Below are 12,500 nucleotides of genomic sequence, written 5' to 3'. Positions count from 1 at the left end.
CCAAAGGCTCCCTCCCCTTTACACTGGGGGTAGCCAAAAAGAAAAAGGCATAGAAACCACTCCCACCCATTCCATTTCCTATATATTCCACTCCCCTCCACCCTCCTCTCACCCTCTTATCTTGGTGCCTCCTGGATGACGGGTTATCCCTGCATCCTGTCCACTGCCCTGGGTCAGAAGCAGTGTCGCAAGACACAGCACATCCACATGGAACATATTCACATATATTCTTCAGATTTTCATGCGCCCTAGAGGCGGTAAGCAAATACCAGGAGGGACTTAGCTGCCGCTGAAACTGTTGTTTTTACTTTGTGTGCTTAGACAGAAGATGATGAACTTGCGAAAAAAAAAATTATGGCTAATGATGATGATGAACACTACATCATAAGATGCACTCCCAGCATTTGAAAACTTGTATTCCAAGGTATCATGTTACATACCTCATGTTGTATTAAGAGTAATATTCGAGACCTTTTCCTAGGCTTGAGAAACTAAGAAAGCATCAGCATATTCTGATAAAAAACAGAGAACTCCAAATGAATCTTAATAATAATCAGATGAACATCCATTACAAGGAACAAATTAAGTAAATACACATTCATCTAACAACATAAATCATACTGATCGCCACGGTATAAATTTCATATCCAGTACGTACATATATCTCCACATTTAGCTACAAATCACTACACATTAAATGGAAGAAATAAAAATATTTCATACTTAAAGTCTTTTTTCAATAAATTTAGTGCCATGTTTTCAGTCACAATCCTAGAATCTGCACAAATGAATAGAATTTAAGTATTTCATACTTAAAGTCGTTTTTAATATATTGAGTGTATTATTTTCAGTCACAGTCCCAGAATCTGCACAAATGAACAGAAATATGAAACCTGTACTCCCAATTACAAGTCTCTTGAAAGTTAGAGAAAAATGCGTAAATAAGAACTATGCAGATAATAACATGACAGAAAAACCAGGTGTCCAATATGACATAAACCAGAACATTTAGGAGCTGAGAGAACCTTCGATATGGGAAATTACAGATTTATTAATGTTTAGATATTTGAAAAAAGAACAAAACACAAAATTTGAACAATTTATATAAAATCTTAAAGACATGTTTATTGGAGAAGTACTAACGAACTTCAAATTTGCTAGGCTAGGCTAGGTTAGCTTAATATTAAGATCATCAACGCTCTCATACTCTAAACTAAGTAATAAAAACGTTACCCTGACCTGAGTAACGGCGTGTGCCTTCGCATCAATGGTGGTAATAACCTAAACTAACCTAACCTAACCATTAGTGCTCACAAACCGGAAACTAAGAAAAAAATTACCATAACCTGAGGGACGGCGCAGAGCGACGGCGGAAAACCTCGGACTTTCATCGATATGTGTGTGTTGGGGGGGGGATTCTAAAATTGATCCCATACACACACACACATACACACACATATATACATATATATATATATATATATATATATATATATGTATACATATATATATATATATATATATATATATATATATATATATATATATATATATGTATATATATATTGTAAAACCAGGATAGCAAAATCAAAATACTGAAAAATGACAAGGCCTTCCAGCGAAAGATATTTAGGCATTTAAGGAAAATAAATATGAAAATCGAAGACTGATTTTTATATTTTGCCCAATATTTAGTATTCTTGGCAGGCCCCATCCCATCAGTAAACCTCAATCCCAACTCCAAATCCCCACGCAAACCCAAACAAACCCAACCCGCCACTCCACCCCACACGAGTCTCCTTTCCCACCAAACCCTAACCACCTCACGCCCCTTACCCATCAATCCCCCATCACATCCCCGCGTAAATCCCTACCATAACCTTAACCCTAGCCCTAGCCCCCAACCTTCATCCTAACCCTATCCTTTAACCCCACCCAAGCCTCCACCCTAGCCCCCACCCACCTAGCCTCACTTCTCGCTTCTTATTGTTAACAACCTTATCCTGAGACTGCACTGATGCCTCGGACGAGTAATTGGGTGACCACAATGACATCCAAACAATTCTTGGTTGGCACCCAGGACACTAGGAATTGCACCTTTTTATCTAACACAGGAGTAAAGTCATAGAAGTACTTAACTCTACCTAGCCGTAGACCATATCAATGACTTCACAACACAACTTTAACAACCACACGTTTCTTATGATCATTTACGAATCTCTGATCACATTTTATTGTTTGGGTCAAAACCAAGAACACGCAAAACTCACGTCTATTTTACAAAACCCTTGGTATCAGGAATGTCATAAGTCTTAATTTAATGTATCTGTACAGACCAACAATCATTTCACAAAAATCTTACCAGAATATAGGATGTATGGGAACACAAATTAATCGGAATAGTATTTTCTTCCGGCTCACACAGTTACACGTCAACAAAAGGTTTACTATAAAAGGAGCAGTTAATGGAAAGTGATATATAAGAAAAAAAAATTGTTTTCTAAAAGATACATATTAAACTATATTTAGAGCGGAAATTACTAAAGGAAAAACTTGAAGAAAAAAATTGTATTTGCAGCCACCTGGGTTTTGGAAAGGAATAGAAAAACTAAGAGCTGTAGAAGAGATGATGTTCCAACGAGAGCAAATTCGAATGCAAAAGCTGCATGTAGTAACGAACACAACTACAAGAGGGAGAAACAAAACATCTGACTGGGTCTTTGAGTTGGCTGTATTAATTTGTATGGCGTTGTCTAGAACAAATTAGGTAAACGGCGTCACCACTCGCCTTATTGTCCAGGAAACACCCTCACAGCTGAACAATAAGATCTTATAACTAACAAAAAGATATATACCCATGTATTCTTGAGAGTCAGAAGTTCACTCCAACTCACAATTTATGAAGGTCTCTCAGCATCGAAATAAAATCTGTAAGGTTGATGAATGGCTGGGAGGATTACCACTGTAATCATCTACAGACTCCCTCATCAAGTTGAAGGGTTTCCTATTGTGACTGATAACTAAGGATATCCAAATATCGTTTTGTCTGACACCAGGAGATTTCATGAAGCTAATAAGGACGGGGGGGTGGACCTCCCTACACGCCCTTAAGCAAAAGGGTTACGCTCAGACGCCGTCGGGCAAATCCTTGACGTAAACCAGAACAGAGTAGCTGATCCAACAGACGAACGCACAAGCGGACACTCCACAAAGGAAGGGTGGATGGGTGGGTTACTATATATATCCGAAGATTTTCCATACAACTGTGTCACACTTCGCTGCGCACAGCCTGCACCATGATCAAGGTGTGTGAACTGTTACTTGAAAAAGAAAATAGTAACAATAGTTTTTTTTCTGTGGCGCACTCTGTGGAATTCTTTGATAGAAGAACATGTCGCCTTCGCTTCTGTCCCCGGCCTGGAGTGGAATTCAATCAATCGAGACTTCGTTTAGCTTGCAATCCGACTATCGGCTGCAAAATCGACGCCAGCTATTTGTTTAAGAATATCATATGGGGCACCAACCTCCAGAAAGGGTCTTCAAAATTCTTCATACGGGAACGACCTCTCCTGAGCTTAAGAGTCTTACAGAGTCAAAAGCTGCATCGTGTACCTCAATGGTGCCACTTCCAGATCCTCTCTGAGAAACATATGGTACAAAGTGCATCAAGTGTATCACCGAGCCGAAGGGGGTCGATCTCTTCAAGTTGTGCTGATCGTACTTCATTGTTTTTGTTCTGGTTTGCGGCACATTATTGCACTTATGCGTTGGAAAGTCTCCGATCTGTAGGAGCCACAAACCTTCGATTGACGCCTTCACATCGATTGTATGGTTCACCACAATTTTTTCGAAGGCTGACTTGGGTGAGACCGTAACCACCGGCTAAAGGCGTTCACTCCTTTGGCCCTTTGATGCCTTTCACCCGAAGTGTTCTGGCCGATGGATATATATGTATATATGTATATATATATATATATATATATATATATATATATATATATATATATATGTATATATATATATAAATATATATATATACACGTGTATGTGTGTATACAACTATATATATATATATATATATATACATACACACACATATATATATATATACATATATATATTATATATATGTATATATATATATATATATATACATATATATATATATATATGTGTGTGTGTGTGTGTGTGTGTGTGTGTGTGTGTGTGTGTGTGTGTGTGTGTGTGTGTGTGTGTGTGTGTGTGTGTGTGTGTGTGTGTGTCCACATGCTTAGTTGTATTTGTAACGTTTAACAATATAAAAACAAAAGACCATGAAAATGAGTAGTTCACGTGGCTGCGTTACGTCACATACTATATTTAGTTGTTTGTGGTTTTGGGCTGATAAACTATGCAATAGGAATTACCATAGCATTCATCTTTAAACGTCCACTTTCTTCTTCAGGTCGTCTTCTTCGCCACCATCGTGGCCTTGTCCCTAGCCGCCCCCAAGCCAGACTCTCCCCCGGCCTACGAATACCCTGCTCCTCCTCCTCCTCCTCCCGTCTACAAGGAGCCGGGGATGCCCTTCGAGTTCGCCTACGCCGTCAAGGACGACTACTCCGGCAACGACTTCTCCCACGACGAGAAGAGCGACGGCGACGTCACCTCAGGCTCCTACCGCGTCCTCCTGCCCGACGGCCGAACTCAGATCGTCACATTCACCGCCGATCACCACAACGGCTACGTCGCTCAGGTCACCTACGAGGGCGAGGCCTCCTACCCTGCCCCGGCACCCTACCACCCACCTCCTCCCCCAGCACCCTACCACCCCCCACCTCCCGCTCCTCTGTACAAGCCTGCTCCAGCTTCGGCCCCTGAAGAAGCCTAAGTCTAAAATCTGAGAAGTCACTGCAAGTCCTGGTTGCACCACACCATAGACGAAACTGAATCGACGCCCTATTTTCTTTTGTCCCGAAGACTATGCATTTCTACCTTGTATTTATTGCACAAATCTTATCGAAACGATCATACTTTGCCTTTTATTCTTAAATCACCTGTAATTCCCCCTCCCCCGACCCTTGCTGTCCTCTACACCTCGATATAAGTCTCTTAAAGGTTGCATGGACATCAAGGTGCATGTTCTCGTAAGCATTTAATTCTCACGAGCCTCTAGATGTTCTAGTGGCTGTTCCTTGCTCGTCTCGTAATGACCCAGAAGCTCTGATTACCAAATGTTTCTAGGATATGTATCTTGGTAGGTACCATGACTCCGACCTCGTATAGGTGAAAGTGTACAAGCAGGTTCGATGCAGTCTGCAGACAAACACGAGGAAACTTGGAAAAAAATCAAAGTTGCAAAGCCAAAGACTCCTGCTTGGAGTCGCCTCCAGACTTGATTGTGATCAGAACTCCGACCAGAGCAGCAGGGCTCACAATATTTGGAACAGTTCTCGTCCAGGGAGGAGTATGACCCTTCCTAAGAAGGATAAGATGACAGATTTTGGCTTAAACTGTTGGAATACTAATCGTCGTACAAGCTATGATTTTGTAAGTATTATGATATGCATAATCACTATGACAATACATTCTTTTTTTAAGTGTCACATATTAAGTTGACAGTAAAGATAAGTATTTTACCTCTTAAATTAGACAAAGTAGTCAATGGGAAGTTGATGGCAAAAAAAAAAAAGAAATAAAAAAAAAGGAAAAGAAAAGAAAAGCGAGAGGGAACCACTGCTTCAAATTCTAGATCGACACTGGTGGTAGTGTAATCGGAAGCGTTCTGGCCTGATATCTATTTTGTTGTGGGTTTGAATCCCGCAATCCTCGATGACTCCTAGCAGTTGTTGTTAGTCCCTTAGACTAACAATAACCCAAAGGTGATGGCCTGACTCTAGGCCCAACACTTAACCATGAAGTCTTCGGCCAGAAGCAGTGTCGCAAGACACAGCACATCCACATGGAACATATTCACATTTATTCTTCAGATTTTCATGCGCCCTACAGGTGGTAAGCAAATACCAGGAGGGACTTAGCTGCCGCTGAAACTGTCGATTTTACTTTGTGTGGCTAATGATGATGATGAACACTACATCATAAGATGCACTCCCAGCATTTGAAAACTTATATTCTAAGGTATCATGTTACATACCTCATGTTGTATGAAGAGTCAAATTCGAGACCTTTTCTTAGGCTTGAGAAACTAACAAAGCATCATCATATTCTGAAAAAAAACAGAAAACTCTAAATGAATCTTTATGATAATCAGATGAACATCGATTACAAGGAACAAATTAAGTAAATACACATTCATCTAACAACATAAATCATACGGACCAGCACGGTATAAATTTCATATCCAACACGTATATATATATCTCCACATTTAGCTACAAATCACCACACACTAAATAGAAGAAATAAAAATATTTCATACTTAAAAGTCTTTTTCAATCAATTTAGTGTCATGTTTCCAGTCAGTCTCTGAATCTGAATGAAACCTAAATACAAGTCTCTTTAAAGTAGGATAAAAATGCGTAAATAAGAACTATGCAGATAAAAACATGACAGAAAAATCAGGTGTCCAATATGTCGTAAACCAGAAAATTTAGGAGCTGAAAGAACCTTTGATATGGGAAAAATATACTTATTAATGTTTAGATATTTGAAAAAAGAACAAAACACAAAATTTGAATAGTTTATGTAAAATCTTAAATACATGTTTATTGGAGAGGTACTAACAAACTTCAAATTTGCTAGGCTAGGCTAGGTTAGGTTACTATCAAGATCATCAACGCTCTCATACTCTAAACTAAGTAATAAAAACGTTACCCTGACCTGAGTAACGGCGTGTGCCTTCGCATCAATGGCGGTGATAACCTAACCTAACCTAAACTAACCTAACCTAACCTAACCTAACCATTAGAGCTCAAAAACCGGAAACTAAGAAAAAAAAAAAAAAAATACCCATAACCTGAGGGACGGCGCAGAGCGACGACGGAACACCTCGGACTTTCATCGATATGTGTGTGAGTGTGTTGGGGGGATTCTACAATTGATCCCACACCCACCCACACACACTCACACACACACACACACACACACACACACACACACACACACACACAGACACACACACACACGCACACACACACACACACACACACACACACACACACACACACACACACACACATACACACACACACACACACACACACACACACACACACACACACACACACACGCACATATATATATGTATATATATTTATATTCATATATATATGTATATGCATATATATATACATACATATATATATATATATATATATATATATATATATATATATATATATATGCACATTGTAAAACCAGGATAGAAAAATTAAAATAGTGAAAAATGACAAGGCCTTCCAGCGAAAGATACTTAGGCATTTAAAGAAAATAAATATGAAAATCGAAGACTGACATTAACATTTTGCCAAATGTTTAGCATTCTTGGCAGGCCCCATCCCATCAGTAAACCTCAATCCCAACTCCAAATCCCCACGCCAACCCAAACAAACCCAACCCGCCACTCCACCCCACACGAGTCTCCTTTCCCACCAAACCCTAACCCCTCAACAACCAATCCCCCATCACATCCCCGCGTAAACCCCTACCACAACCCTAACCTTAGCCCTAACCCCTAACCTCCATCCTAACCCTATCCTTTAACCCCACCCGAGCCTCCACCTTAGCCACCACCCACACAGCCTCACCTCTCGTTTCTTATTGTTGACAACCTTATCCTGAGACTGCACGGATACCTTGGACGAGTCAACTGGGTGTCCACGATGACATCGAAACAATTCTTGGTTGGCACCCAGGACACTAGGAATTGCACCTCCTTATCTAACACAAGAGTAAAGTCATAGAAGTACATAACCCTACCTAGCTGTAGACCATATTAATGACTTCACAACACAACTTTAACAACCACACAACTTGCTAAACAACAATAAAACATACACTTAATTGTACGTTTCTTATGATCATTTACGAATCTCTGATCAGATTTTATTGTTTGGGTCAAAACAAAGAACAAGCATAACTCACGTCTATTTCACAAATTACTTGGGACCAGGCATATAATGTTTTAATTTAATGTATCTGTATAAACCAACTATCATTTCACAAAAATCTTACTATAATACACGGTGTGTGGGAATAGAATTAATTGAAATAATATTTTCTTCCAACTCACACAGTTACCCATCAACAACAGGTTTACTAAAAAAGTAGTCGTGTAATTTTAGATAATAGAAAGTGATATATAAAAAATGTCAAGAAAAAAAGAAGAATTGGTTTACTAAAAAAGGAGCAGTAGTGTAATCTTAGTTAATAGAAAGTGATATCTAAAAAATGTCATGAAAAAATGAAAAAATCTAAAAATATATACTAATTTGAGTTGGGGAATTTGTTAATCACAAACACCAAAAATTATATTTGAGCGGAAATTACTAAGGAGAAAATTAAAAAAGAAAATCCTTATTTGTATTTGCCACCCCCTGGGTTTTAGACAGGAATAGAAAAAGGGGTGTAGAAGAGATGATGTTCCAGCGAGAGCAAATCGAATGCAAAAGCTGTATTAATTTGTATGGCGTTGTCTAGAGCAAATTAGGTACACGGCATCACTACTCGCTTTATTGTCCAAGAAACAACCTCACAGCTGAACAATGAGGTTTTATAACTAACAGAAAAAATATATATATCCATGCATTCTTCAGAGTAAGAGGTTCACCACAACTCACAATTCATGAAGGTCTCTCAGCATCGAAAAAAAATCTGCAAGGTTGATGAATAGCTGAGAGGATTACCACTGTAATCATCTACAGACGCCCTCATCAAGTTGAAGGGCTTCCTATTGTGACTGATAACTAAGGATATCCTGATATCGATTTGTCTGGCACCAGATAGATTCATTAAGCCAATGAGGGCGTGAGGGTGGACCTCCCTACACGCCCCTAGGCAAAAGGGTTACACATAGACGCCGTAGGGCAAATCCTTGACGAAAACCAGAACAGAGTAGCTGATCCAACAGACGAACGCACAAGCGGACACTCCACAAAGGAAGGGTGGATGGGTGGGTCACTATATATAACCGAAGATTTTCCATACAACTGTGTCACACTTCGCTGAGCACAGCCTGCACCATGATCAAGGTGTGTGAACTCTGTTACTTGAACAAGAAAATAGTAACAATAGCTTTATTTCTGTGGCGCACCGTGGATTTCTTTGAAACAAGAACATAACGCCTTCATTTCTGGCCCCAGCCTAGAGTGGAATTCAATCAATCGAGACCTCATTTAGCTTAGAATCCGACTATCGGCTGCAAAATCGACGCCTGCTATTTGTCTAAGAATATCATACGGCGGAAAGGGTTTTCAAAATTCTTCATCCGGGAACAACCACTCCTGTGCTGAAGAGCATTGCAGAGTCAAAAACTGCATCATGTACCTCAATGGTGCCAATCTCAGATCCTCCTCGGACAAAAAGACGACAACAGACAGAACAAAATGCTTCAAGTGCACCACCGAGCCGAAGGGGGTCAATTTCTTCAAGTAGTGCTGATCATACTTCATTGTTTTTGTTCTGGTTTGCGGCACATGATTGCACCTATGCGATAGGAAGCCTCCGAACTGTAGGAGTCACAAACCTTCGATTGACTCCTTCACTTCACTTGTATGGTTCACCACAGTTTTTCTCGAAGGCTGACTTGCGTGGGACCGTAACCACCGGCTAAAGGCGTTCACTCCTTTTGCCCCTTGATGCCTTTCACCCAAAGTGTTCTGGCCGATGCATATATATATGTATATATATATATTTATATGTATATGTATATATATATATATATATATATATATATGTATATATATATATTTATATATATATTATAACAACCACAATGCACTTTAATTCTAAGCCATCAATGGAGGCCGACATGCAGAAATTGAAATGCGATACTGTACACACACACACACACACACACACACACACACACACACACACATATATATATATATATATATATATATATGTGTGTGTGTGTGTGTGTGTGTGTGTGTGTGTGTGTGTGTGTGTGTGTGTGTGTGTGTGTGTGTGTACACACACACACACACACACACACACACACACACACACACACACACGTGTGTGTCCGCATGATTGGTTGTATTTATGACGTTTAACAAAATAGAAACAAAAGACAATGAAAATGAGTAGTTCACGTGGCTGCGTTACGTCACATACCATAGTTAGTTGTTTATGGTTTGGGTTGATATTCTTTACAATTGGAATTAGCATAGCATTCATCTCTAAACGTCCACTTTCTTCTTCAGGTCGTCTTCTTCGCCACCATCGTGGCCCTGTCCCTGGCCGCCCCCAAGCCAGACTCTCCCCCTGCCTACGAATACCCCGCCCCTCCTCCTCCCGTCTACAAGGAACCGGGGATGCCCTTCGAGTTCGCCTACGCCGTCAAAGACGACTACTCCGGCAACGACTTCGCCCACGACGAGAAGAGCGACGGCGACGTCACCTCAGGCTCCTACCGCGTCCTCCTCCCCGACGGCCGAACTCAGATCGTCACCTTCACCGCCGACCACCACAACGGCTACGTCGCTCAGGTCACCTACGAGGGCGAGGCCACCTACCCTGCCCCGGCGCCCTACCACCCACCTCCTCCCCCAGCACCTTACCACCCCCCACCTCCAGCTCCTCTTTACAAGCCTGCTCCAGCTTCGGCCCCTTAAGAAGCATAAATCTAAAATCTGAGAAGTCACTGCAAGTCCTGGTTGCACCACACCATAGACGAAACTGAACCAACGCCCTGTTTTCTTTTGTCCAGAAGATTCTGCATTTCTTCCTTGTATTTATTGCACAAACTTATCGAAACGATCATATCTTGCCTTTTATTCTTAAATTACCTGTAATTCCTCCTTCCCCGACCCTTGCTGTCCTCTACACCTCGAAATAAGTGTCTTAAAGGTTGCATGGATGTTCTGGTGGCTGTTCCTTGCTCGTCTCGTAACGACCCAGAAACTCTGTTTACCAAATGTTTCTAGGATATGTATCTTGGTGGGTACTATGACTCCGACCTCGTATAGGTGAAAGTATACAAGCAGTTTTGAAGCAGTCTGTAGACAAATACGAGGAAAATTGGAAAAAATAAAAGTTTCAAACCCAAAGACACGTACACACACACACACACACACACGCACACACACACACACGCACACACACACACACACACACACACACACACACACACACACACACACACACACATATATATATATATATATATATACACATATATATACATATATATATACATATATATAGATATAGATATATATATACATATATATATATATATACATACATATATATATACATACATGTATATATGTATTTATATATATATGAATAAATAAATACATATACATATATATATACATATATATATATATATATATATATATATATATATATATATATATACATATATTGTGCGAGTTTATGTGTGTGAATGACTGCGTATGTGTGTGTAGAATAAACTGTAGAACCCCCTCCTCCCGCATGCGTGCTGATATCTAAACACTTGCGAAACATAAATTGTTTAGCATTCTCCACAGGTCCCCCATTCCACCAGTAAACCTAAAAATCACTCCCAAATCCCCACGCCAACACCCCTGATAAAACAACCCACCTCCCCACCCCCAACGAGCCTCCTCTCCTCCAACCCTAACCCCTCACCCCTGTCACCCACCAATCCCCCATCACATTCCCGCGTAAACCCCTACCACAACCTTAAACCTAGACATATCCCCCAATCTCCACACTAACCCTATTCTCCACCCCCATCTTAACACACACCCTAACCCCCACCCATCGAGACTCATCTCTCGCTTCCTATTGTTGACAACCTTATTCTGAGACTGCATTGATGCCTTGGACCAGTCAATTGGGTGACCACAATGGCATCCAAACAATTCTTGGTTGGCACCCTGGACACTGAGAATTGCATCTCTATATCTAACACAAGAGTAAAGTCATAGAAGTACTTAACCCTACCTAGCTGCAGACAATATTAATGACTTCACAACACAACTTTAACAACTACACAAATTGCTAAACAACAATAACATACGCTTATGTGTACGTTTTTTTCCATTATCATTTACGAATCTCTGATCACATTTTATTGTTTGGGTCAAAGCCAAGAACACGCATAAATCAAGTCTATTTTACAAAGCCCTTGGTGTCAGCCATGTCATATGTCTTAATCTAATGTATCTATATCAACCAACAATCATTTCACAAAATCCTTACCTGAATATAGAGTGTGTGGGACCACAAATTAATCGAAATAATATTTTCTTCCGACACACACAGTTACACATCAACAAAAGTTTCACTAACAATGGAGCAGTTGTGTAATATTATTTAATAGAAAATGGTATATAAGAAAATGT

The 12,500-nt window shown here is 40.1% G+C and overlaps 1 protein-coding gene across 1 annotated transcript; it reads left to right on the top strand.

The window, feature by feature from the left end:
- Positions 1 to 9,179: 9,179 nt before the first annotated feature.
- Positions 9,180 to 10,775, top strand: LOC143039117 (cuticle protein 7-like). Its single transcript, XM_076208972.1, has 2 exons — positions 9,180 to 9,188; positions 10,365 to 10,775. The coding sequence occupies exons 1-2, from the start codon at positions 9,180 to 9,182 to the stop codon at positions 10,773 to 10,775; spliced, it is 420 nt and encodes a 139-aa protein (XP_076065087.1).
- Positions 10,776 to 12,500: the final 1,725 nt, after the last annotated feature.

This window comes from Oratosquilla oratoria, chromosome 25 (assembly GCF_046742065.1).
Source record: "Oratosquilla oratoria isolate Oo_2021 chromosome 25, ASM4674206v1, whole genome shotgun sequence".
Taxonomy (NCBI): Eukaryota; Metazoa; Arthropoda; class Malacostraca; order Stomatopoda; family Squillidae; genus Oratosquilla; species Oratosquilla oratoria.
This window is presented reverse-complemented; position numbering and strand designations above follow the sequence as displayed.